General features: G+C 43.5%; 1 protein-coding gene across 2 annotated transcripts; it reads left to right on the top strand.

Annotated features, from left to right (window-relative positions):
* Positions 1 to 109: 109 nt before the first annotated feature.
* Positions 110 to 27,641, top strand: LIN9 (lin-9 DREAM MuvB core complex component). 2 transcript variants are annotated; one of them, XM_075204349.1, is made up of 15 exons: positions 110 to 305; positions 10,412 to 10,444; positions 13,309 to 13,397; positions 14,695 to 14,799; positions 16,322 to 16,455; positions 16,762 to 16,887; positions 18,457 to 18,614; positions 19,708 to 19,841; positions 20,829 to 20,948; positions 22,127 to 22,228; positions 23,290 to 23,370; positions 24,060 to 24,185; positions 24,982 to 25,161; positions 25,252 to 25,349; positions 26,569 to 27,641. In XM_075204349.1, exons 1-15 carry the CDS (start codon positions 218 to 220, stop codon positions 26,672 to 26,674), a joined length of 1,680 nt encoding a protein of 559 aa, XP_075060450.1. In that variant the 5' UTR covers positions 110 to 217; the 3' UTR covers positions 26,675 to 27,641. The 2 variants fall into 2 exon arrangements, with proteins under 2 accessions (XP_075060450.1, XP_075060449.1); XM_075204348.1 differs by having other exon boundaries at positions 111 to 305; positions 13,306 to 13,397.

Raw genomic sequence — 27,641 nt, 5'->3', positions numbered from 1 at the left:
CTGAGGTAGACTGTCCGCGGGGCACACAGGGAGCAGCGTGCGCGGGCCCCGCACTGCGCGCGCCCGGCTCCCCTCGGTCGGGGCCGCGCACGCAGCCGGCGCTGTGTTTGTTCTGACGTCATGTTCTCGCCCAGCAGCGCGAGCGGGATCGCGAATGGCGGCGCAGAGAGGGGAGTTCAAACCCGACGGAGGCTCGTCCAGCCCGTGACTCGGCAACATGAAGCGGATAAAGGCGGCCAGGGGCCCCGCCGGCTCCGGGGCGGAGGAGGACGAGGTGCCGCACCCGGACCTGGCAGAGGTGGAGGGTAAGAGAGACCCGGCTGTCACCCATCTGCTGCTGTCACCGGGCGGGGGCCCTGTCACACCGGGGGACCTACACACCGGGCGGGGGACCTACATACCGGAGGCCCTGCACAAACTGATACTGTAACACCCCAAGAGCCCTGTACCCTGATACTGGGAATGTAACACCCCGAGACCAGAGCCCTGATACTGGGAATGTAACACCCCGAGACCAGAGCCTGTACCCTGATACTGGGAATGTAACACCCCTAGACCAGAGCCCTGATACTAGGAATGTAAACACCCTGAGACCAGAGCCTTGTACCCTGATACTGGGAATGTAACACCCCAAGAGCCCTGTACCCTGATACTGGGAATGTAAACACCCTGAGACCAGAGCCCTGTACCCTGATACTGGGAATGTAACACCCCGAGACCAGAGCCCTGATACTGGGAATGTAACACCCCGAGACCAGAGCCCTGATACTGGGAATGTAACACCCCGAGACCAGAGCCCTGATACTGGGAATGTAACACCCCGAGACCAGAGCCCTGATACTGGGAATGTAACACCCCGAGACCAGAGCCTGTACCCTGATACTGGGAATGTAACACCCCTAGACCAGAGCCTTGTACCCTGATACTGGGAATGTAACACCCCGAGACCAGAGCCCTGATACTGGGAATGTAAACACCCCGAGACCAGAGCCCTGATACTGGGAATGTAAACACCCCGAGACCAGAGCCCTGATACTGGGAATGTAAACACCCCGAGACCAGAGCCCTGATACTGGGAATGTAAACACCCCGAGACCAGAGCCCTGATACTGGGAATGTAAACACCCCGAGACCAGAGCCCTGATACTGGGAATGTAAACACCCCGAGACCAGAGCCCTGATACTGGGAATGTAAACACCCCGAGACCAGAGCCCTGATACTGGGAATGTAACACCCCGAGACCAGAGCCTGTACCCTGATACTGGGAATGTAACACCCCTAGACCAGAGCCTTGTACCCTGATACTGGGAATGTAACACCCCAAGAGCCCTGTACCCTGATACTGGGAATGTAAACACCCTGAGACCAGAGCCCTGTACCCTGATACTGGGAATGTAAACACCCTGAGACCAGAGCCCTGTACCCTGATACTGGGAATGTAAACAACTCGAGACCAGAGCCATGTACCCTGATACTGGGAATGTAACACCCCTAGACCAGAGCCTGTACCCTGATACTGGGAATGTAACACCCCGGGACCAGAGCCCTGTACCCTGATACTGGGAATGTAACACCCCGAGACCAGAGCCCTGTACCCTGATACTGGGAATGTAACACCCTGAGACCAGAGCCTTGTACCCTGATACTGGGAATGTAAACACCCCGAGACCAGAGCCCTGATACTGGGAATGTAACACCCCGAGACCAGAGCCCTGTACCCTGATACTGGGAATGTAACACCCCGAGACCAGAGCCCTGATACTGGGAATGTAACACCCCGAGACCAGAGCCCTGTACCCTGATACAGGGAATGTAACACCCCGAGACCAGAGCCCTGTACCCTGATACTGGGAATGTAACACCCCCTAGACCAGAGCCCTGTACCCTGATACTGGGAATGTAACACCCCGAGACCAGAGCCCTGATACTGGGAATGTAACACCCCGAGACCAGAGCCTTGTACCCTGATACTGGGAATGTAAACACCCCGAGACCAGAGCCCTGATACTGGGAATGTAACACCCCGAGACCAGAGCCCTGTACCCTTATACTGGGAATGTAACACCCCGAGACCAGAGCCCTGATACTGGGAATGTAACACCCCGAGACCAGAGCCCTGTACCCTGATACTGGGAATGTAACACCCCGAGACCAGAGCCCTGTACCCTGATACTGGGAATGTAACACCCCTAGACCAGAGCCCTGTACCCTGATACTGGGAATGTAAACACCCCTAGACCAGAGCCTTGTACCCTGATACTGGGAATGTAACCCCTAGACCAGAGCCTTGTACCCTGATACTGGGAATGTAAACGCCCTGAGACCAGAGCCTTGTACCCTGATACTGGGAATGTAAACGCCCTGAGATCAGAGCCTTGTACCCTGATACTGGGAATATAAACGCCCCGAGACCAGAGCCTGTACCCTGATACTGGGAATGTAAACGCCCCATGACTAGAGCTTGTACCATTTTACTGGGAATGTAACACCCCGAGACCAGAGCCTTGCACCCTGATACTGGGAATGTAAACACCCCTAGACCAGAGCCTTGTACCCTGATACTGGGAATGTAAACACCCCTAGACCAGAGCCTTGTACCCTGATACTGGGAATGTAAACACCCCTAGACCAGAGCCTTGTACCCTGATACTGGGAATGTAAACACCCCTAGACCAGAGCCTTGTACCCTGATACTGGGAATGTAAACACCTCGAGACCAGAGCCCTGTACCCTGATACTGGGAATGTAAACACCCCGAGACCAGAGCCCTGATACTGGGAATGTAACACCCCGAGATCAGAGCCCTGATACTGGGAATGTAAACACCCTGAGACCAGAGCCTTGTACCTTGATACTGGGAATGTAAACACCCCGAGACCAGAGCCCTGTACCCTGATACTGGGAATGTAAACACCCCGAGACCAGAGCCCTGTACCCTGATACTGGGAATGTAAACACCCCGAGACCAGAGCCCTGTACCCTGATACTGGGAATGTAAACACCCCTAGACCAGAGCCCTGTACCCTGATACTGGGAATGTAAACACCCCTAGACCAGAGCCTTGTACCCTGATACTGGGAATGTAAACACCCCTAGACCAGAGCCCTGTACCCTGATACTGGGAATATAAACACCCCGAGACCAGAGCCTGTACCCTGATACTGGGAATATAAACACCCCGAGACCAGAGCCTTGTACCCTGATACTGGGAATGTAAACACCCCTAGACCAGAGCCTTGTACCCTGATACTGGGAATGTAAACGCCCTGAGACCAGAGCCTTGTACCCTGATACTGGTAATGTAAACGCCCTGAGACCAGAGCCTTGTGCCCTGATACTGGGAATGTAAACACCCCTAGACCAGAGCCTTGTACCCTGATACTGGGAATGTAAACGCCCTGAGACCAGAGCCTTGTACCCTGATACTGGGAATGTAAACGCCCTGAGACCAGAGCCTTGTACCCTGATACTGGGAATGTAAACGCCCTGAGACCAGAGCCTTGTACCCTGATACTGGGAATATAAACACCCCGAGACCAGAGCCTGTACCCTGATACTGGGAATGTAAACACCCCGAGACCAGAGCCCTGTACCCTGATACTGGGAATGTAAATGCCCTGAGACCAGAGCCTTGTACCCTGATACTGGGAATATAAACACCCCGAGACCAGAGCCTTGTACCCTGATACTGGGAATGTAACACCCCGAGACCAGAGCCCTGTACCCTGATACTGGGAATGTAAACACCCCGAGACCAGAGCCCTGTACCCTGATACTGGGAATGTAAACACCCCTAGACCAGAGCCTTGTACCCTGATACTGGGAATGTAACACCCCGAGACCAGAGCCTTGTACCCTGATACTGGGAATATAAACACCCCTAGACCACAGCCTTGTACCCTGATACTGGGAATGTAAACGCCCCATGACTAGAGCCTGTACCCTGATACTGGGAATGTAACACCCCTAGACCAGAGCCTTGTACCCTGATACTGGGAATGTAAACGCCCTGAGACCAGAGCCTTGTACCCTGATACTGGGAATGTAAATGCCCTGAGACCAGAGCCTTGTACCCTGATACTGGGAATATAAACACCCCGAGACCAGAGCCTTGTACCCTGATACTGGGAATGTAACACCTAGACCAGAGCCTGTACCCTGATACTGGGAATGTAACACCCCTAGACCAGAGCCTGTACCCTGATACTGGGAATGTAAACACCCCTAGACCAGAGCCTGTACCCTGATACTGGGAATGTAAACGCCCTGAGACCAGAGCCTTGTACCCTGATACTGGGAATATAAACACCCCTAGACCAGAGCCCCGTACCCTGATACTGGGAATGTAACACCCCTAGACCAGAGCCTGTACCCTGATACTGGGAATGTAAACACCCCTAGACCAGAGCCTGTACCCTGATACTGGGAATGTAAACGCCCTGAGACCAGAGCCTTGTACCCTGATACTGGGAATATAAACACCCCTAGACCAGAGCCTGTACCCTGATACTGGGAATGTAAACACCCCGAGACCAGAGCCATGTACCCTGATACTGGGAATGTAAACGCCCCATGACTAGAGCTTGTACCATTTTACTGGGAATGTATACATGCAAAGACCAGACCCTGTTACTGGCAAAGTAAACACCCAAATACCAGATCTTATGTATACAAAGGTTATACCCTTGAATTTGGGAAATGAACACCTCAGGATTTGGACTTGTACTCTGGTATTAATGGTGTAGACACATCTAGACTATTTACCACTATTCTGAATATAAACAGCTTCAGGTGTTCTATGTGACCATGACCATAAACCCCACCCACATCCTCGCTACCTAGGTGTAATCCTTGGCTCACACCGATCCTTTGTTCCCCACATTGACTCTATATCTAAATCATGTTACATTCATCTAAAAAAACATTTTCAGAATTCGCACATATCTCACACAAGACACTGCTAAAACCTTAATTCATGCCCTTGTCATCTCCCGCATTGACTATTGCAATTCCCTCCTTATTGGTCTTCCCCTAAACAGACTCAAACCCCTACAATCTATTTTGCACTCTGCGGCAAAATTGATTTTCCTTGCAAATCGTTATTCCTCTGTTGTATCACTCTGTATGTATCACTCTGTTGCCTGTTTTCTACCGAATCCAATATAAAATACTTTTACTAACCTACAAGGCCATCAACAAAGCTGCTCCAACATACATCTCCTCTCTTCAAAATATCTCCCAACTCGGCAACTCCGTTCTGCACAAGATCTGCGTCTCTCATCCACACTCATTACATCCTCCCATTCCAGGTTACAGGACTTTTTCAGCTGCACCCACTCTATGGAATTCTCTCCCTCGCACAATAAGACTCTCCTCTGGTCTACAAACTTTCAAGCGTTCTCTGAAAACCCACCTCTTCAGACAAGCTTATAATATTCCTCAACCACCCGCTTAACCTCACTACATTACCCTATTACCACCCACTGCACAATTTCACACGAGACAACTACCCCTTGACCAACATTGTTGTGTGACAGGATCATTTAGCTTATGAGTCACTTTTACCTTTGCAGTCTGGCTGGACTAAAATGCAAAATGTAGACTTAACCTCATGTGTCAAACTCCCATTCTCCCCATAGATTGTAAGCTTGCGAGCAGGGCCTCCTCACCTCTTTGTCTGTTTTACCCAGTTTGTTTATTAGTTTACTATGCTTGTCCCCAATTGTAAAGCGCTACGGAATATGTTGGCGCTATATAAATAAATGATGATAGAGTGAGCACATATATTAACTCACTCAGTTGGAGGCTTTAATCTGAGTACTGTGTATATAATCATATAATAAGGTATAATCACCACTATTATACACAGCTGGCGATGTCCTGTCCTTGCGCCCTCACACTGGGCTGCACCTCTGTATTATCAAGTAGCATGTACTTTAAATATGTAATCACCCCAATTCTAAACTTGTACCTCTACACAATGAATGTAAACAGTGGATATAAACTAATTCTAATTATTGTCGTCATAGTCTGTAAATGCAATGTGCCTAGTTTGATTCATGTATCCTGACAACCATTAAATAGATTCCTCCGTTTTCAGCATGTAATTTATCTTTTGTAATTGTAACAGCCGGCATTGGGGTTTTTACTCATTTATTTGGAATATACAGTTTGAATCTTGCTATACTGCAAATAAAACATCTCACGTTTGTGCCATGTGCTAAAATAAATCCTTCTCCAGATTGATTCCGGTATATCTATAAAGACCTGCAAAGTAACATATGTGACTTAATTTAAATCATTTTTGAAATGTCTCCATCTGCTTTGCTTTATTCTAAAAGTGAAACTCCTCCGTTTCTGTTGGGGTGTTTGGTTGTTTATCCCCTTGTGTGAAGTCATCACCTCCCCCCTCTGTCCCTCTTCTCAGCTGTTACACTCCCCCTGTGCGACTACCCAGCACTCCCATCTGCTGAACTTAAAATATCCCTCCCTCGGATCAGAGGGTTTGTCACTTTCCCATTTTTGTTGTCCTTTGTTTACACAATGAGAGATTGTAAGATATGTTTGTTTTGTCCTAAATTTTACAAACATGAAATGTAACCCTTGAGATGCATCATTATTCTACATGTGTAGTAGAAAGCTGCAGACTAAGGTAGGGCTGATGACATTTCCGATTTCCTATTTGTTTTGGCTTCTAATTGGATGTTTTTGTTGTATAATGCTGCTGTCCCTTCAGCACTAGGAGGCCTGCAGGCTGCCAATTACTTCCTGATCCAAACTGACCTGTTGCTCCCCTGTCTTCTGTTAGCTCCAGTTTTAGAACAGTCCTATTATTTGTAGCCGTTCATACGGGATTTATCTCACCTCTCCATATTATTCAGCGGTGCTTGGCAAGCGGCTTATTTCATTTCTGTTTTGTGTTATTTTATAATTTCGACAGTGGACTCGTATAGTTTTACAATGGGAGCACATTTGCAGTTCTGTATTGATTGCAGTCTGACATCCAGATTCTTTGCTATTGATACCTAGTACATAAAGATGTTGTTTAACTTTAGAAAAACTGGTTTACAAAACACTTCAGGAATGTGCGATACATATTTGCATTATTTGTCTTTGTGGATAGTACTATATTAAAATATCTGCAGTTTTATTTTCTTCTAACACTGTTTGACAATCTCCGAGTTTTTTCTATTTTCTTCCCCCTTGAGCAAAGGCTTCCATAATTGGGTGTACCTTTATCAGTGAACAGCATTAAGGAGTATTAAATGAACATACGAGGTGGTTCAACCTAAACAAATGACCATTAGAAATCATCCTTGATGTATGTTTGAATGTTGCATAACAGGAGATAAAGGATAATTTATTTTGAAATACATACTCCCTGTGTCCTATTACCTGAACTATGGGAGTATCTCCCCTAGGGTGCCCCCTTCTGTGCTGCTGGGGTTACATCATGATATCTGAGCCTCCACAACAGAGAACAGAGAGAAGGATTTGTCTGTGGTTTGGAAGCAAGAGGCTGTGTCTACTATGACTCCTGCTCCCGTCATTGTGAGGCGTCAGGCCGAGGAAGGTCCCAGCTTAGAGAACACTGCACAGTACACTCCTATAGGGCATGGAAGCTGTTAAATTAAGTATTTAAATGGAAAACCCTTTTAAGACTACAGTCTGCCAGCCAGCAACCCTCAGTAGCTAGCCCCTGACTACAAGTCTTTACTGGCCCAGGGCACGAGGAGAATTTAATTGTTTTCCAGACCGAGCCTATGACTGTTCTCTCCCATAGTCCTGGTCAGTTTGGGTCACTCCACATGGGTTGAGGAACTAGATTGTGTGGGCAGCACGGTGGCTCAGTGGTTAGCACTTCTGCCTCACAGCACTGGGGTCATGAGTTCGATTCCCGACCATGGCCTTATCTGTGAGGAGTTTGTATTGTCTCTCCGTGTTTGCGTAGGTTTCCTCGGGGTGCTCCGGTTTCCTCCCACAGCCCAAAAACATACTGGTAGGTTAATTGGCTGCTAACAAATTGACCCTACTCTGTGTGTGTTAGGGAATTTAGACTGTAAGCCCCAATGAGGCAGGGACTGATGCGGGTGAGTTGATTGTGAAGTGATGCTGCCTTCAATTTTCGGCCCTTGTCTCAATCATTCCCTCCTTCTTTAGACCTTGATATCGCCTCCTTGTTGGTCAGTAACAGTAGATAAATTAGAACATCACTTAGGCACGATGAGCCGTATTCTGGTGACATCACTAGAATGATATCTCTGAGGCACACTGAGACTTATCTTTCTTTTAACGCCTCTCTTCGTCTGCCTCCCCTCTCTGCCTCGCCTTACACTGGCTCCCCTTTCCCTACAGAATGCTTTTCATACTCCTCACCTACAAGACCCTCTCCCAGTCCACTGCCCCATATATCTCTAACGTCCTCTCCATTCACACTCCCTCCCGTTCACTGTGATCAGCGAATGACCGTCGCTTCCCCTCCACTCTGATCACCACCTCCCACGCCAGAATCCAAGATTTCTCCCGGGCTGTCCCCCTCTATTGAAACGATCTCCCTCGCTCTATCCGGCTGTCACTTAATCTGCGCACCTTCAAGCAGGCACTTTAGGATGATGACCTCACCGCGGTACGATGGGCCGTATTCTGGTGACATCACTAAAATGATGACATCATTGGGGCACGATGGTCTCATTAACTGCTTCAGCCTAGCAAACCACTGTTTATGGGTAAGAGGTGTGTTCAATAGAGCAGTTTCCCATCAAGCTTTCAGTGTGCTCCTTTAACAATGGATCATTTATCTTTCTTTGTTAATTTTCAGTTCAATTGTATCTTAATTTACAACAGTGCAGTTCCTGTAAATAATGAACTAATATCTTAAAATCCCACCATAGCTGTTCTTTGAGCTCATTCATCCACCACAGTGAGGTCTGTATTTGCTGCTCAGCACTGATGGGAAGGATGACTTATTGTCTATCGGTTGTCAGGTCGTGCTGAGGAGATCAGGTGTCCACAACCGTTTTATCCTGGTTTCTGTCTGTGTTCTGTGAAATTGGTTTAGAGATTTTACTCTGGACTCTCGAGGGCTCGATAGATCCATGTGACTGTAGAGGGAATCCTTTACCCAGCGTGTATTGTATTTGTCAGAATTATGAAGTTCAATTTTAAAAAAAATTCTTGTCTTCAATTTATTAACATTAGTCATACTTAACTTTAAAATTTCTAATTTAAAATCTATCACACACAGAACAAATCTAAGGCCCAGGACAGCTCTGTAGTGTGATTTTCGTTTCGGATATTAGCAAGTGCCATTGTAAGCTAGGCTAATGTTTCTTGTATTAATGCTTCAAACGTTGATCACTAATACATTTAGCCCAAACCCCAGGAAGCAGGGGGCCAAGGCTCCAAAATTTTTAAAAAATGACTGATGAGGGTATATTTACTAAACTGTGGGTTTGAAAAAGTGGAGATGTTCTCTACAGCATCCAATCATATTCTAGCTTTCATTTATTTAGTGCATTCTACAAAATGACAGCTAGAATCTGATTGGTTGCTATAGATAACATCTCCACTTTTTCAAACCCACAGTTTAGTAAATATACTCCCTGATGCACCTCGTCCCTGGTTCCTGAAGTGTAATTTCTGCTTCAGTTCCACTGATTTCATCTACCCTGCTCTAAGCAACAGCAAATTTAAATGGAACATGAAAAACAGTCACATATCTTTTAAATAGAAAGACATCCATCCAAATCACAAATTATCTATTGTCCTTTATCTAGATCTACTTTCAATACATTTTGGGTATCATTATTTACCTTTGTACTTAGTCCTTAAGGAGCATGGGGAACCTACTATTGTGATTTCTGGAATACCTAAATTGGGTGCTTGCCACTGCTCTATCATTGGTAAGATTGCTAAGACTGCGTTACTGTTGCATTTAAGATATTACTGAAACAGACAATGCACATGACTATAAAAAGTTATATTTTGTGGATCTATTTAATATTGCATTGGTAAGAATAATTATATATTGTTTATAAAATATATTGGTGAATAAATGAATTCGCTAATCAATAATATTTAAAAAGGGAGGGTGACTGGAGGTTTCATTTACATGTACTCTCAACACCCATTTCGTGTCATTCTGAGTTGTGTGATGAGGTTTTGTAGATAGATATAGAGAGAGAATGAACTGTTGGGCTGTTTTTATAAATGTTAGATTTTTGTTTGTTTTTATGCCTTCCCATCTGTAGAGAAACTTGGCTGCCTGACATTGGGAGACACTGATAATACTCTTTATACTGCAACCTCCTATCTATCGCTTTCCTTCCTTGCGTGTATCTCCATTGAGTTATACAGTTTGTACAAACGTGCAGGTCTTTAATCAATGCACATTTCTTCTTTTCTCCCCAGATTCTTCAGCAAAAGCGCTTGTCAGCCTAAAAGGTAAGATACTCTTGATTATGGCTTTAATAAGTTATTGGAAGTAATGATTTATTTTGTAGACAATCTTATCAATGGGCTTTTAAATGGTTACATGCTGGCATTGACCGAGTATTGACTGATATGGTACAGGTTTCCTCCCTTGCTGGGAAACGCTCTTTGTTCATTTTTTTTCTCCCAGTTTTAGAACAGTTCCACCCATAGCTCAAATTATCATGAGAGCCGTCCAGCTTCTTAGTGGTGAAGGGCGACTGTTTGGATCACAGAAGTGGTGGTCCGGGTAGTGGGCACACAATGTGGCATAAGCTCTCGCAGTCAGGACCCTCTCTGCCCCACGTTCTTAACCTTTTAGTCAACTTTATTTTTTTCTCCACAGTCCAACGCTGCGGAGTATAGCAGCATTCTGCAAATAAGCTCTAATAATGTGTGGCATAGTGATACATATAGGTGATACATATAGATCTATAGATTGTAAGCCTGTCTTTCTGTATTACCCAGTATTGTTTTATTACTGTTTCCAAATGTTAAGAGCTGCGGAATTTGCTGGCGCTATAGAAATGTAGATGATCGCACAGCAGAAATCGATATATACACATTTTATATAGCTTGGCCCACATTAGTATCTATTTACTATGAGTGTTAGTAATACTTCTAATGCGGCACAAGGCTTCCACAGCGCTGTACAGAGGGGGATTGAACATAAAGCAAAGTTATAAAATGACCAAATTATAAGCACAGATAAGAACAATGGGTACAGAATAGCAGAATAATAAATGCGTGGCATAAGATCAGACAGAGACATCAAGGAGGACGGAGAGTGGGCAGACATGAGACCACCATATATCCTGTCCACCATATACAGGCCTGTGCACGGCATTGCTGTTCCATATCCAAGATATAAAGCCCTGTGACACCCAGTTCCATGTCAGTATAACACATAATGGGCCTTACTCCTCTGCTGGTGAGCAGTGGATGCGAGGCCCCCCAGTGGGCAGCACTGGTCATTACAACAGGTTCAGAATCAGTTTTGTAGAAGACAGGAAACCGTAGTCTGTAAAGTATAATTTATTTACATATTATTTACTGCTACAAAGCTGTCCCTGCGCTGTATAAATGGTAGCACACCTGGGAACGTACAAGGGCACAGGTCATTCTGCGCAGAGTATTCTTTCCATGTGTACTAATGTGTAGTTGTCACCGTGCTCGCTCTGTGTAAAATTAAAGGAACTCTTTTTCGCTGTCGAATAGAAATATTAAGAATTTAATGCAGAAAAATATTCGTCATAAGTTTACCTGGTTTCTCTGATGGTGTCAGTAGGTCGGCGTGCAGATCTCTCCATTTAGTACAGTTTCACTGATTTACCTTCTCTTCTCCAGAGCTCTGATGGAGATGTGATAATTCTCTCTCAATACACCAGACTGTGGGCAAGGAATATGTGGGGTGATATTGGGGAAGGGCATGATTTTAGGAGAGCAGTGTTGTCCTTTAAAAGGACAAAAATATGACAAAGAAGGAGCAGACACAACTCATAGACTGCACAGAGAGACGTAACTGTCTGCAATATATATATATATTCCCTTACAAAAAAAACAAACCTTAAATTCAATGTTTTGAATGGGATAGTGCCCCCCAGTGTCTAAAAATAAAACTGTAACACGATTGCTTAGACTCTGAATCTATGGCAGCCTCTAGTTGCCTCTCTGTGGAGCCGACAAAAGTATATACCACAAAGGATATTGGATGAACAGTGATGTCTGTACACTATCCATTAAGGTGCAGCATCACTTATTTCATTAATACTGCAGATTATTTCACTTAAACTTCCCAGAGACTCCGGTGCCGCCATCAGACAGTCATAAGTGATAAACAGGATTGGAGACTGACAACTCCTAAGAATTATCCCCCTCTCTGTTCTTGTCACGATTATAAATTATTTTAACCAAGTCTGTCTCAGTGTCTACAATATCTCGGCGCCTAAATCTAGAAGCCTCAAAATATCCTGCTGCAGTTATAGAGAGAGAATACTACTACTTTACCCACATCAATTCTAGACTAAAACTACTGCTTTAAATTAGCTATTCCTTACGACAAAATAAATCCCTATTTGCAGTTTTTGTATATCATACGTCCATCACACTTTATCCTTCAGAAAGGAACGGTCACTGCTACTTTTTATTTTATTTTGTTTGCAGTGCATATCTGCGTCATTATGCAATAATTTTTATTTTTATTTTTCTCTTTTTGCAACCTTGTTGCAGCGCTGTTTACATTTGCACATTCCATATGTTAATTTGATAAGTCAGCTGCGTTGTTCTTCTCTGTAGAATAGATGCTCCGGCTGCTCACTGTTGGTGGTAACAGCGATTATATGTGATGACGGAAGACGTCAGGATGTCTAATGAATAGTCAAGCACTCACTGATAGTCGTCAATAGCGTCCTGCTGAAAGGATCTTGTAAAGTACAATGTTTTAGTTTAACATTGGATACATTTGAAGCCTTGCTCTCTTTAAATCAGACCTGGCCAATCTGTGGCTCTCCATTTGTTGTGAAACTACAAGTCCCAGCATGCTTTGCCAGTAGATAGCCAGCGGATAGCTGGCAATGTATGCTGGGACGTGTCGTTTCACAACACCTGGAGAGCCACAGGTTGGCCAGGCCTGCTTTAAATGATGGACCCGGCACGGCCACTTTAAGACCAGATATTTTGCGATTGCTGATATTTTACACACGTTTGGGAATGAAAGCGGTTCTAGATGATTGCGGAAATACATACAGGCGTAGAACGGACTAGCTTAGTGGTTACCCCTGTACTGTTGATAAAATGAACATGACACATGCAAAGTGTGGTTTGTTTTGATACAGAAGGAAGTTTATCCAATACGTGGCATGAAAAGTATAACTCTCCCCAGAAAACTCCGACCTGGAAGGGTGGAAATAACTCAATCACTGACCTGGTGAGTAGCCGGCAGCTGTCAGTCTTATGTCTCCTGGGAAAAGAGTGAAACGTTCATTATGAAATAAGTGAGAACTTTTACTGGCAGAAAACAGATGTTGCAACAAAGTCTTTCATCCGAATTCTAAAATGTCATTGTTTAATAACATTGTGGGATTTGATGCCACTAGATTGGGTTTAGGAATAAAAGCATAAACTGCATTTCAAATGGGCCAACTTCTTTTTTTTGTTCCAAAAATATTCTCATTTACTTCTAATCTGTCTCTTCATCACCCGTCCTCCCTATCAGTGTCAGAAGCAGGTATTGCATAAAGGAGGAGGTGGACGGTAATTATAGTAATAGTTTATAAAGCTGGTGCTTTCGGTGGTGGACAGGGGTCGGTATGGGCCCTCTGACTGGTCTGTGACTGCGCAGCCCCATACGCAGCGAGCTGCGATGCACTGTGTGTTCTGACGCCTTTCTATCACAGCCAGCATTAACTTTTTCAGCAATTTGTGCTACAGTAGCTCTTCTGTGGGATTGGGCCAGACAGCGCATCGGTGAGCCTTGGGCGCCCTAGACCCTGTCGCCGGTTCATCGGTTGTCCTTCTTTGCACCACTTCTGGTGGTGGTAGGTACTAATCACGTCGTACCGGGAACACCCCACAGGACCGGCTGTTCTGGAGATGCTCTGACCCAGTCGTCTAGACATCACAATTTGGCCCTTATCAAAGTCGCTCAGATCCTTACACTTGTCCATCTTTCTTGCTGCCAACACATCAACTTTAAGAACTGACTGTTCACTTGCTGCCTAGTATATCCCACCCCTTGACCGGTGCCGTTGTCACTAGATAATGTTATTCACTTCACTTGTCAGTGGGTTTAATGTTGTGGCTGATCGATGTATTGCAATATATTAAGACCTACAGCTTCCAGGTATGGTCACGGTATGAGTGCTTATACCTGGGATCATCCTTTTTAGAAGTCTGTATAGGTCTTCCAGTATTCAGTTAGATTGTAAGCTCTCTGGGAAGACCTCCTTCCTAGTGTATTATGTTGCACTGGCTGTTATACCCGGTTTCTTTGTTTTACATAATGTGGGTGTCTGCGTACATGATATAAAGCCCTATATCTTGTGGCTGAATAGATTGATGATTCTATGTCATGTTGGTTATAAGTATTTTCTTGTAATCTGCTGGATTCTATCCTTCGTTTTGTCTTTATGTGTGTTTATACATAAACAATTATCACAGAATCTTGATCTACATTACATTTACTTAGTACTGCTGGCAAACGAGATCTGCTGTCATTTTTCCAGCCTCATCGGAGTTCTAAGCGCAGCCGACTTTTCTGTGAAGAGGAGGATCACCAGTTAAATACCAGATCGCCAAAAAGAAATCAAAAAACGACAATGGTACCGCAGGTAAATTGTAAACAAACCATAGGTCTGCTACATAGCGACATTGAACGGTTACTTGTTTTAGTAACAGTAGTATTATAAATGGGTACACACCTACGCAATCTTCTGATGCGATTTCTGTAACTATTTTACCAACGACTGTAAGTCCCGATGAGCATACCAATTCCTGTGTACACACATACACAATTTACAGTCGGTTCTGATTTATACATCTCTCATAACCATCTGCTGAAAAGATTGTGACTCTGCACACTATACAAATATACAGAGGATGTGTCGGCAGAAGTGATGGACAGACGGTCTTGCGTACTTACACACTTCCAAATTTGCCGACATCGTTCTGTCATTGGTCATGATTTTTTAGGAAGTTTATAAAGCGAAATCAGATGATACAATGTGTTCTAGTAGGATAAAACATATTTGTGGGAGCGTACACACTCTTGCAATATCGGACCAAACGGTTGATTATCGTGTGATCTGCAGTAATTGTATCGGTGTATGCCCAGTTTAACTAATGAATAAAGATGAGTAAATATATCTGTCCACTAGGGGCACTATTCCATTCATTAAATCATTTATAGAAGGATTATAATCTGTTCAGATTGAACGTTCTCCCCATTTCCCCTGTGCATATTTTCCTTCTGTACAGCCCTTCTCCATCTAAAATGTAAAAATCCTTTTTGTGAATGATTGTCCCTATCTGGGAGGTTTTTTTTTTGCATATTGTATATCTCATTGTAAGTCATAAAGTCCAACAATTTAAATACTTTCATAGAACAGAAGGAGCCAGGTAGGAAGCTTGAAAGCAGTTTCTCTTTACTGGTGATAGAAGGAATTTATTTTAACTTAATTACTGAAGGATTTTCACCCATATTAGGACCAGACTGGAAAACTGGGCAAGAAGAAGTCAAAAATATATTTTTCATGATTCTCCCCAAAACTGCTTTTAGATAATTAGAACAACCACAGAACTGTTATCCCAAAATGTAACTTGATAGCTCTCTGCAGTGTGTGATTCCAAATATGGCTATTGTTTACAAGGTCCTGAATAAGTGATAGAACCCAGATCCAGAGGCATTCTGTTTTTTGTTTTTATTTTAAAGTAATATTGTACCTTTAAGTCCTTCTAGTGGGAATAGGGCTGTGAGTTGATGGGCAAAAATTGGGGCGATGACACTTTTTCTGTAAATTTAACACAAGCGTTCTCGTTTCCTTCATGTATGACTACATGCAAAATGTGTCCTATTAATGGGGGTCTGGAACAGGTACTGGGGGAGCTTTCCCCTCCCCCTCCTAAATTTTTGTTTGGCATTGTCACAGTAGGTAGTGGGGGGGACTGTCACCCTGTATCTCCACAGCAGTAGACCACTGGTATACCAGTTATCAGTAGATCACGATTGCCTGATGCAAAAAGTAATTCTGTGCATTTAATTTTGCCTTATTAATCTTGAGTTTTCTTTAGCAATCTCAAATTTTTTTTTGCTACATTCTGCAACTGAAATAAACTTTGCTGCTTTCTATCTAGAAGTTTGCAGCCACCACAACCACTCCGGTGAAAAAGGCGTCTCAGAAAATCGGCTACAGGCTGCGGAATTTACTGAAGCTCCCCAAAGCGCACAAATGGTGCATATACGAGTGGTTTTACTCAAATATCGACAAGTGAGTACCACTATGCCTTATGTAACCTCTTTGTCACTCTACTCTGGAAACTGGAAGATTACTGTAATGTCCCCCTGGGGTCTACACAACCCCTAACCCATGTCCCTGTTGTAGTCTCACCCTAGCTGGAACTCTTAGGACTTGTATTTTACCCCATTATAGTGAACCAGAATAATGCACTATCCAAAGAAAAATACAAAACATTTTTTTTTCCAGTAAGAACTTTGATTTTCTATGGCGTTTGCAACATTAAAGGGGAAACCCATCCGTAGACTAAATGCATTTGTTTCTTCTGTCTGTCTACAGGCCTCTCTTTGAAGGCGATAACGATTTCTGTGTTTGCCTAAAAGAATCTTTTCCAAACCTTAAGACAAGGAAACTAACCAGAGTGGAATGGGGGAAAATTCGGCGACTTATGGGGAAACCCCGAAGGTAAAGACACGTTGGAGCGGAGGTTGTGTCTGTGTTGTACAACCTGCGCCTCATGGGGGCAAACTAATAATCCAACAGTTATTGTATGCTATCCTTTAAATGCTTTGTCTTAAAATTCACTGTTAAACTAAATCTGCGCTAGATGTAATGTATTTACATGTCTGTGTTTTGCCAGTGTTGATTTATTTTATCTTTAAAATCCTAGTTTGTCTGACCATGCCAGTGAGGGGAGGTCTGATAACAGGGAAAGACAGTCTGCTCACAGTGATCTAATTAGTGACAACTCAATTGTTGTACTGACCAGAAGTAAAAGATAATTTGCAACTTGTTGATAAGAGCTGTTTAGCTGACATTGGAATTAATGTGGCCGGGAGACTTTATTGTAAGAACTAAAAAATAAGTTTTGTGCCAACTAGTATAGTTGTGCAACCCATATCTGAAACTAGTGGCATAGGTATGGGACTTTACAGGGGCGGGGGGGGGTGATTGAATTGTTAAATAAAAATCTGCGTGAGGTGCCTCCGTAACGGCCTCGAGACACTTCGTGCTGATTATTTTTTTAAGAAGTAGGGCTCATTTTTGCCTATACACCCTAGAGGTGCAAGCAAAGGTGAGCATTGCCTTTTACCGTAGTGACAGTAAAAATGTGCAGCCGTGATGTAGAGGAACATGGCGCCCAATTGAATCTGCCCATAAATATTGCTCGTTCCTAACACCTTGTTAGTTTCTGATGGATGAATGTGGACTGTACTTCTCAAGATCGTTTATCCTGCTAGGCATAGAATTCTGCTTGTATATAAGCTATATTTTATACTATAGGTAACAAGCAGCAGGCTCCATTAAAGGAAACGGTTTGAACAATTATGCAATTGATATTTGTAAGGTAAAAGTGCTTCTTTCAGTGGTGGCAGCCGTCGGCTCACTAGGAATTATTGCCGTCTGGCGGGGATTATGATGATACTTTTCCTAATGAAGGAATGTAACATTTAACTATTATGTGGTTTCCTAGTAAACGTTAAACGTTTACTCATTCTAATATCGTTTAAAGGAGAACTTTCCTACCATAACCTGTATCCTCGCCACGCATGGGGAAGGGCTCAGCAAATCTAAATTAAGGGCCTATTTATGTATGGGCTGCATTTTCGCCCTGAAATTAACAGAAAGTCATGCTGTCTGGCGATGACTGTATGCCACTTGATCTCAGCGGTCTAAGAATGAACTTCTGGGTTCTGATCCAGTGTCTTTATTGCACATTCGTGGCCGTCGGTCAATCGTGCACACACCAGTCAGATGGTGTTAGCAATCGCAGACAGGTGCCGAAAAGAGTTTTTTGGAGCTTGATAAATAACCTCCACTTTGCAGTCCCCATTGAGAATATTGGGATCTACGGTATTTTGCGTTTGTTTGCGGTTTAGTCTGTTGTTCAATAGCCCTGTTACTTAGTTTTGCCGGAACTGTGCAGAAACGGTTGTCTTGGGCTTAATAAATAGGCCCCTAAGTATGTCCGTAAAAGTACTGTCCAGTAAGGGATACCATTGTTTTATGCTGTACTCTCTGTACTGTTTCTAGATGCTCCGCCGCATTCTTCGAAGAGGAGAGGTCGGCTCTAGAACAGAAGCGTCAGAAGATCCGTCTCCTGCAGCAAAGGAAGGTGGCCGACGTGTCGCAGTTCAAGGATCTCCCCGATGAAATCCCCCTCTCCCTGGTTATAGGAACGAAAGTTACAGGTACATGTTACCATTATAACGTGTCATGGTTACACTGTAATAGTCACTCTGAGTTTAAGCCCTTCAGGACTGGAGATTCCACCCTAAACACAACTTATATTGCTTTTCAGGACATAGAGGGGTTTCTTTTGGATCCATTACTTTGGATCTATTAGTAACTACAATAGCAGTTCCTATTTAATCCATGTTGGCATGGAACCAAATAGTAGGTGCATGGATTAGGTGTTTCAGCGGCTCCAAGCAAGGACCGGGGTCTGCTGGCAGGGAACAAGTCCCTAGTGACATCATATGGGGACATCAGGTGGATTACCTCCGGTGCTATCGCATCATTCACTTGTAAAGACTGCGGGGCCGGAGACTAAACTAAACCCTTCCTCACCCCATAGTGTGTTAGTGTTTCTAAAATTCTTATTAATGTGAATAGTGTATTGTATGGGCTTGAACAGTATTATAAATTTGATCCATGTTGGTAAGTTGTCCAATTTAGTACATGGCGTCTCCTTCATTTCATACGGTTTCCTCATTCCTCGTCCAAATCTCTTCTAAATTCCACCACCATCATACTCGCCTGTGACCTTATCACCTTTTTTTTTTTTTTTTAAAAATAAAAGGGGTGTCTCTTGTGCCAATCACTAATGTGCACATGCAAGACTTCTAATCTCTGTAGCTGTGAGCTTGACCCCACAATTGCAGCTGTGCTTTGGAAAAGAATATTTGGGTGCTCTGCAAGCTCAAATTGTTATGACGTCTTTATCGCACGCAACACTTAGCAGTTTATAGACCACACAGGGTAAGACGTAAAGTGCCAACATTAAAATCCACATGGAAATGGGCCTCTGGTTGAAGAGCGCACATTACTGCTCAGTGTTTATTGTGCTGGAATACAATCGAGGAAAGTGCAGGTTCCCTGTGGCATGGTTTACATTTTTTGATCATTTAACGTTAAGCTGTTACTCGCACACAGCGGAAGCAGCCATTTTGTTTTGAAAAGCTTCTGTTGATGATTTGTAATGTTTCACATAAATACTGTGTGCAGACTATAGACAAGAGGCCTTTAATTACTGTACAGTTAACACTTTCCATTTTTTCTCAGCACGATTACGAGGGATCCACGATGGATTGTTTACTGGCCAGATAGATGCTGTAGACACCCAGAATTCCACTTACAGGGTCACCTTTGATAGAAATGGACTCGGCACACATACAATCCCAGATTTTGAAATCCTGGTAAGTGCGGAACTTCTGTGCAACGTCTGATTCTGGGATAAATCTACAACTTGCAGCCAATTGGTAGGTAGGGCTCCTTCAGGACACAGAGTAAAAGCTGTAGTGTCCTAGCTCGGCAGTGACTGTACTTGGGTGGACCGGCCAAGCCCTGACCAGATTACATTGTATTCATTATAAAGTCTTGTGAAAGCCTGGGGGGGGGGGGGGCTGCAACCTGCAGACAGCGCCCACCCAGCCTGAGCTGTCTGACGGAGTGTTGTTGTTTAATTACTTCTCTTGTGTCTGATCTGTTCAACTAAGACCAGTATGCAGCTACGGCCTCCATATTGTGCTGATTATCGCAAAACCTATTTATTAAAATAATAAGTAAGATCGCTCCATCTCTAACTTTTATTGAGATTACTGATCAATATGAAGAACATGCCGCGGTATAATTCAGAAGGGCGCTATTTTCTTGCGCCTCCTCTTTCCAGTGTTTGCTGTGGACACTGATACGTGTACTGTGGGCACGTTCTCTGGTGGTCATCCCTGAAGCAAAAAGCAATTATGCTGCGTTCATTATGTTTTGCCCACTGGACAGCGGTGAAAACCGTCCTGAAACATGCTGGGCAAAACATTTTGTAAGTGCAAAGTATGTTATGTATATCTGATAAACAGATTCCTAAATTAGTGCATGTTACATTGTATTTTTCTTGGTTGAGGGCAATGGTGTGATGACTTTGTTTTGTTTCTGCAATTTCTTAGAACTTAAATAGTTGGGTAAGATGAGAAACCTGCCCATTAACACCACACTTCCTGAAGTTAATGACAGTGGTGGTGTTATTGGGGCTCATTGTGATTGTGTAGCTTCTGCTTAGTTACCACTTGTTGCTAGAGGCCGAAGAGAACAAGGGTTGCAGTCCTTCCATGTGTTGTGAATGGTGTCTGACTTACTGTAACATTTGCCACCTGTTCTAATGGAACTTTTTATTTGTTCTTGGTTCACAGAGCAACGAGCCTCATGAAACTATGCCCATCGCTGCCTTCGGACAAAAGCAGCGCCCTTCCCGAATGTTCATGACTCCGCCACGGTTACACTACCCTCCGCAAGTCCAATCACCCATCATGGTGAGAACTGAATAGCCCCTGTATATCAAGATTGTCATTTTTCAGTCCTCCAAATTACAAAGGTGCATTAAGTTGCCACTTTAATAAAGAGGAAGGAAGCCTGTACCTAATAGAGTGCTCTGCGTGTATGAGCATTCTACAGCAGGTGCCGATGGACTGTGTGTATGAGCAGTCTACAGCAGGTGCCGATGGACTGTGTGTATGAGCAGTCTACAGCAGGTGCCGATGGACTGTGTGTATGAGCAGTCTACAGCAGGTGCCGATGGACTGTGTGTATGAGCAGTCTACAGCAGGTGCCGATGGACTGTGTGTATGAGCATTCTACAGCAGGTGCCGATGGACTGTGTGTATGAGCATTCTACAGCAGGTGCCGATGGACTGTGTGTATGAGCAGTCTACAGCAGGTGCCGATGGACTGTGTGTATGAGCAGTCTACAGCAGGTGCCGATGGACTGTTTGCGTGTCTATGCTGGATTCTCAGGGATGAATGAGCAAGACAAAAGTTTTCAATGAACGTCACAGGGTTGAGAAGCGAACACTTTGGCGCAAATATATCAGGAACAGCAACACTAGAGTTTTCACACCGCTGTGTTACAGGTGTGTGAGGAATGGGCCTTCACCCAAATTATATCCAGCAACAACTACCTTGTGATTAAACACATACTGAGCAGGAGGTGGATTACAGGGGCTTGGGCAGAGTAACTGTCAGACATGACGTACAGATCGGAAAACTTTTTTCTTCCAGAAACCTTTATGGCGTGGCCTCTCCAGTCACCAGGTCTCTGTCCAATAGAGGGAGTTATGGAGATCACCCCCCAGCTAATTGGGACATCTGGTAGTTGATGTGGTCCAGGGTCCCCTGTACTGAATTTTAGACATTCTGTTCGGTATATTCCCAAAGGAGTTTAGGCTGCTGTGAGGAGCAACTGGCTATTAACTAGACGTACCTAATAAACTGGTATCCTGTGTATTCTGATATGTGGTAAATTGTACTTTTATAATGTTGTGAAACTTTGTACTAAAAATTTTTACTCATTTTATTATTGTCTTTAAGTTTTCATAATTTTTGCGGCTTAGAAGCTTCACCACCCTGCTCCCTCTAAGTAGAAAATAACTTCCAGTCTCTTCTATTTTTCGTATGCTGATTATATAAATGTGATATTTTTATTACATTGTAGGAAAATGATCCCTTGTTGACACAATCACCTTGGAAAATGAAATCTTCCAGCCTAGACAATGATACGATAGGGGGGTTCCCCGTGGAGTTCCTCGTACAGGTGGTAAGTACGCAGCTGTGACATCATCAGTGCGCCGTTCACGCTGCACGATCCTGCCATACGAACGGCATCCGTTCATCACACCATGGTGGTAGATCGGAGTTCCTTAGGAATATATCACCATGGAAGTGTTCACTGTAATGTCATTTAGGAGTAACACAATCATTTGTCACTTTTGTAGGTGTCCTGGAATAAAATACACTTTTGTAAACATTTATTTTATTGGATTTACCCTATTTCTGATTATTTCATCCTGTTACTGGGGTACATGAAGATAACACACTACAAGATGGCTCAATGTCTACATTAACTAAATCTGCTCCAGTTGATTCATGAAATATCCAAGTTAATTGTAAGCTCTTACGACAGAGCCTCCTCTGCCTCCTGTAGGAACGTTGTCACCCTCCGCATGTCCTCGTTCTGTGCCATTTGCATTTTGTATAATTTCTTGTACCGACTGTCCGCAGCTGTGTTCTGTGGCGTCTTATAAATAAATATTACTGGTTATAACATTTCATAGATTTGCAAAAGATTTCAAATCTTTACAGCACTGAAACACTTTGCTGAAAAATAAGTTGTTTTGTCCACTAGAGGGCACTGTTCCAATGCGGTTTATGGGTGATAAATGATTCTCCTTTCACTAAGTGACCAAAGGCTTCGTCAACTCCTAATAAATGCAAAATTGCCCCAAAATAAGATATGTAGCCAATATTCATAGATGACAAAAATAGGGCATATTACCCTTTACAGTTCAAAGCAAACTCACTAATGTTGTGATTCCCAGTTTCCCAAATGAATTGCAGAGTTAATAGATTATGATTAGATTATTTGTGGTTTAGACCAACTGCAATCGCTTGTCCATGGAAACATAAAAGTTTTGGAACTGACGTTCAGACATCCTTGTTATTAATCTAATGTACTTGGGTATAGTGATTTCTCGCGCTGATTTCTACTGGTTTAATCTCTGAACTAAATCCACTAACGACGATCATTTATGCAACATTTAATGAAACAAAATGACCATTTACAAGTCTCCATTTAATGACATGTTTTATTTTTTGTAGACCAGGTTATCGAAGATCCTGATGATCAAGAAAGAACACATCAAGCAGCTGAGAGAGATGAACACAGAGGCAGAGAAACTGGTGAGTATTTTATAGAGGTCATTGTTACCGCGTGGTAAAGGCCGTCTGGTGCAGTAACAGCGATGTCTAGAAATGTCTTGGCTAGGACTCAGCACGTCACGTAAGAGTCTTTGAAGCTTACCTAGTAAAAAAAGAAGCAACATCTAAAATCAAGCATGCATACACATTCAGTCCCTCAGTTTTGTTCCAGTTTGGGGATCTTTAGTATTAGGAATGGTACTGTGATAATATTAAGATCAATTTAATGCTTTGACTTCTACTCCTTGTGTGTTGCATCTTCATGTGCAACAGGGAGACGTGCCCAAATTGTGCAGGTTTTAACCTCCTGTGTGGCTGAGAAAATGTATTTGATGTTTAGATAAAACTCTTGTCTTACTGTTGTTCATGGTTCTAAAATTCTCAGGGGACTTTTCATTGTCCAAACTGTTTCACGGGCTAGAAGCCAGATGGATACATTGGGATAGTCCGAGGTAGCGTCACAGCGGTGTCTAGATTCTGTTTGTGCAGATAGTTGGTAGCGCTGATCGTTCTGCAGAATCGAGAGAAAATCTGTAATGACCCCAAAATCTGTGAAATAACCTAAAGCAAGATTTAGGAGTGTACTTTTCTTTTCTTTTTTTTTTTTTTCTTTTTTTTTTTTTTTTCTTTTTTTCTCCTATGTAAAGATTTTCCTTTATTTCCTGTGACAGAAATCCTACTCTGCGCCTATCGACATTGAGTTTCAAAGACGATACGCCACAACCGTTCTAGACCTGGAGCAGCTCAACAAGGACCTTAATAAAGTTCTTCACAAAGTTCAGCAGTATTGCTATGAGGTAACACAGGTTGGGTTCCTTTCACTGGCTTGTGCTCACCTTTTTTATAATCGCTTATAACTGTAAGCAACCGTGAAGTAGGTGGGAATAAAATGGCCTGTAGTTAATGATCATTAGAGCAGTCCTAGGCTGAGACTAAACTGTGGCCAATGGGCGGCGTTGGAACACTTGCCTGTGGCCAATGGGCGGCGTTGGAACACTTGCCTGTGGCCAATGGGCGGCGTTGGAACACTTGCCTGTGGCCAATGGGCGGCGTTGGAACACTTGCCTGTGGCCAATGGGCGGCGTTGGAACACTTGCCTGTGCATTTCAAATTCTTGTGAACCGAATGTAGAAGAAAAATATACCTGAACACACACATGCATTTTCTTTTAAATCATTCCATGAAATAATTGCCTACTTTATTTGTAATGGACAGGGCTAAAATTAATGTTAAAAAAGGGTGTTCTTAAATGGTGGTAGGTTTTTAAAACAAATATTTAGTGACTTTTAGAGAGGGGGGGGCATCGGTCCCCCGAGCCGCTCTGAGTGACCGCTGTTCAGGCCGCATCATATGACACGCGATGCGGCTGCGTTATCGCGTGTCATGTGATGCGGCCGCCTGTGTGCCCCCCGGGCTGCATGCAGTCAGCCCGCGCCTGGGGTGGGGGCACCTACTTGGAAAAGTCCTTAATGTTCGTCAGACCATGAAAGGTCACAGTAGTTTATACTGTAAGTAAGGCTCTAGGTTGTAGGAATATTTGCCATTCACATTGTGTGATCAGAGTTGAGGGATAATAACTTTTTATTTCTGCAGCTCGCTCCAGATCAGGGGCTTCAACCAGCAAACCAGCCAACCGATATGAGGCGGCGCTGCGAGGAAGATGCTCAGGAGATGGTACGTCAAGCCAACACGTCCAGCGGGCAGCCGTGTGTGCAGAACGAGAGTCTGACAGACCTGATATCCAAGCTCACCGCCATCCTCCTACAGATAAAAGTAAGAAGCCACAACCATAGCTTAAGTCTCAGTGCCATGCTTCATGGTGAAACTGGCCATGTAACTAGGCTGTGATTCCTTCTCTTACAGTGCCTCGCGGAAGGAGGGGATCTCAATTCTTTTGAATTCAAATCTTTAACAGATTCAATCAATGATATAAAGAGTTCAATAAACCCTTCTAATATCAGGTACGTATATGTCTGCTGACACTGTGTGTATCATAGATGCTCATTCATTTGGTTATTGGAATGTCCCTGTTATATAAATAGTAGATGATCTACGACATACTGTGTTTGTTAATGTATGAACAGGGCAGTCTTTTTGCTGATCTCTAAAGAAGTTTATAAAATAAATATTTAAGGGGCACTTTGTGAAAGAAGGTTTGGAAGGGTCTAAGTTCTTTTCTTTCGTAATAATGACTCCCACCGAGAGGGCAGATTTTAATACTAAAGTGACTGTTTGTTGCCTCTGAAACCAACTAAAAGTGGGTATTAAAGATTAACAATATACAGAAAATGAGCAGCGGGAATAGTCACTCAGGAAATACATATAGTTGTGATGCTTTTTTAAATTGTATAACATTTACGTTTGGCTGATCACACAGCCCACTCAATACTTTTACCTTTGCAATCTAGCAGGTCCTATTGTCCCATAGATTGTAAGCTTGTGAGCTGGGCCCTCTTACCTCTCTGTCTGTATGTATTACCCAGTATTGTTTTATTAATGTTTGTTCCCAGTTGTAAAGCGCTACGGAATTTGCTGGCGCTATATAAATAAATGCTGATGATTTACTCATCAATTATAAAATGGTATCTAACCAATTGCAAAGCTGAAAGGCAGCCTGCAGTGGGATAAATTGTGTAATAAGGACAGCCGTGTAATGTGGTAAGAATCCCATAAAACGTAACACGAATATGTTGTGAGATCTTACTTAGGCTGGGTACACACTATAGGTTTGGTACCTGATTATCGGGCCAATCACATGATAAACAACCATTTGGCTCGATACTGCATTTGTACAGTCACTGCAACAACGAACGCCTATCGTCCCAAAGCACATCGTATCGTTTATAAAATCAAATGGATTGAAAATCTCGTTCAATGACGTCGTTCCAGTGTATGGTGTGTGCATATGAATCACCAAGCTGATCGGGACTTTGTCATTGGTAAAAATTTTAACGATATCGCATCGGATGACATTTTCTGTAGTGTACCCAGCCTTAGGAATGTGCATTAGTTTCAGTATAATTAGAAAGAGGCAAAATAGATATTGTTGCACAAATGTTTATTAATTGTATTATAGGTGCAAATTTTTTTCTATTTGATTTTTCTCTTTTTGCAGCGTTGTTTTGTATTGTATAATTGTATCCCACGCAATATTGTATGAATATATGTCTTTCCTTCCAGCTGTTTTCAGAATAACGTTGAGATTCACGTGGCGCACATTCAGAGTGGGCTGAGTCAGATGGGGAACCTCCACGCCTTCTCCGCCAATAACACGAACAGGGACTGAAAATCCGACCGGACTTGTCTTTAGTGGAAGTATAATGAACTCTTTGTATTGGAGACGAACCAGCGTTACGGACCTCACACGTTTTATTTACTTTGTCCTATGGATACACAGTGCAGTGAATAGCTGTTAGTATTGCCAGGCTCGTTTAATAGCGATCCGCAGACTGGAAGAGTGAGCCCGTCACTCTGCAGACCGCCCTCCTCGTTGTTACGTCGTCACCGCGTCCAGGAAAGCCATGTGACGATGTGACTGCTGTTGGGGTCATGCTGCAGTATTTGGATTCTAAAAAGTGATGCTAGAGGATAAGTAAGTGAAAACGGAGGAGTATGAGAAGTGAAGGAGCAAACAACCCTGAACTGTGAGTGCGTTGGGGGCTTACAGACCACGTTGGTGATTCATGGCCAAACAGTTTGCCTGTGAAAAGGAGGAAGAAGACCCACAGTGCATTACAAATGTCTGTTTCAGCCTTTTTATCGTATGATTTCGTACCTCAGTTTCTCCCACAGGCTGACGTCCAGTGTGATTTGCCTGTGGGGGCTTTAGTGTGGTCTGTTGATCCTTATTTATGCAAAGGGGGACCCCACGCAGCCATTTGTATGAGGGGGAGGGGGGGTTTAAGGGGGTGGACTGCAGTGTGGCTACATGAATGATAGGCAGGACTCGTTTTCATTGTCGTTGGCCTGTAACAGCTATTTGCATAAACAATGCACCAAGAGTGTATTCTCCGATGTTTATCTTGTACAAAAATATTGTGTATTGGGTTGTTTAATATAGGTGGTGAAGAGATGAATTATAATAAACCATTTCACATTTGTTTTAAGAGCTAGTTGTAGGAAGGTGTTGCTGGATATTTAGAAACCACAGATAATGAAGTATTTTATGGTATTGTACAGAGCAAAACCCGCCCTGGAATTCTCACCCTGTGGCGCTTGTATAGCTTAAGAGAAAAAAAAAGATATTCTACGTT

This window comes from Mixophyes fleayi, chromosome 3 (assembly GCF_038048845.1).
Source record: "Mixophyes fleayi isolate aMixFle1 chromosome 3, aMixFle1.hap1, whole genome shotgun sequence".
NCBI classification, from domain to species: domain Eukaryota; kingdom Metazoa; phylum Chordata; class Amphibia; order Anura; family Limnodynastidae; genus Mixophyes; species Mixophyes fleayi.
Note: the sequence above shows the minus strand (reverse complement) of the source record. Positions and strands in the feature narration are given on the sequence as shown.

What these genes read in the sequence shown, in the direction of transcription:
- LIN9 (XM_075204348.1), top strand. Translation starts at nt 218, where the DNA reads ATGAAGCGGATAAAGGCGGCCAGGGGCCCCGCCGGCTCCGGGGCGGAG. An exon ending in GGACCTGGCAGAGGTGGAGG is followed by an intron (nt 306 to 10,411) that starts GTAAGAGAGACC and finishes TTTTCTCCCCAG; the next exon opens with ATTCTTCAGCAAAAGCGCTT. An exon ending in AAGTCCAATCACCCATCATG is followed by an intron (nt 20,949 to 22,126) that starts GTGAGAACTGAA and finishes ATTACATTGTAG; the next exon opens with GAAAATGATCCCTTGTTGAC.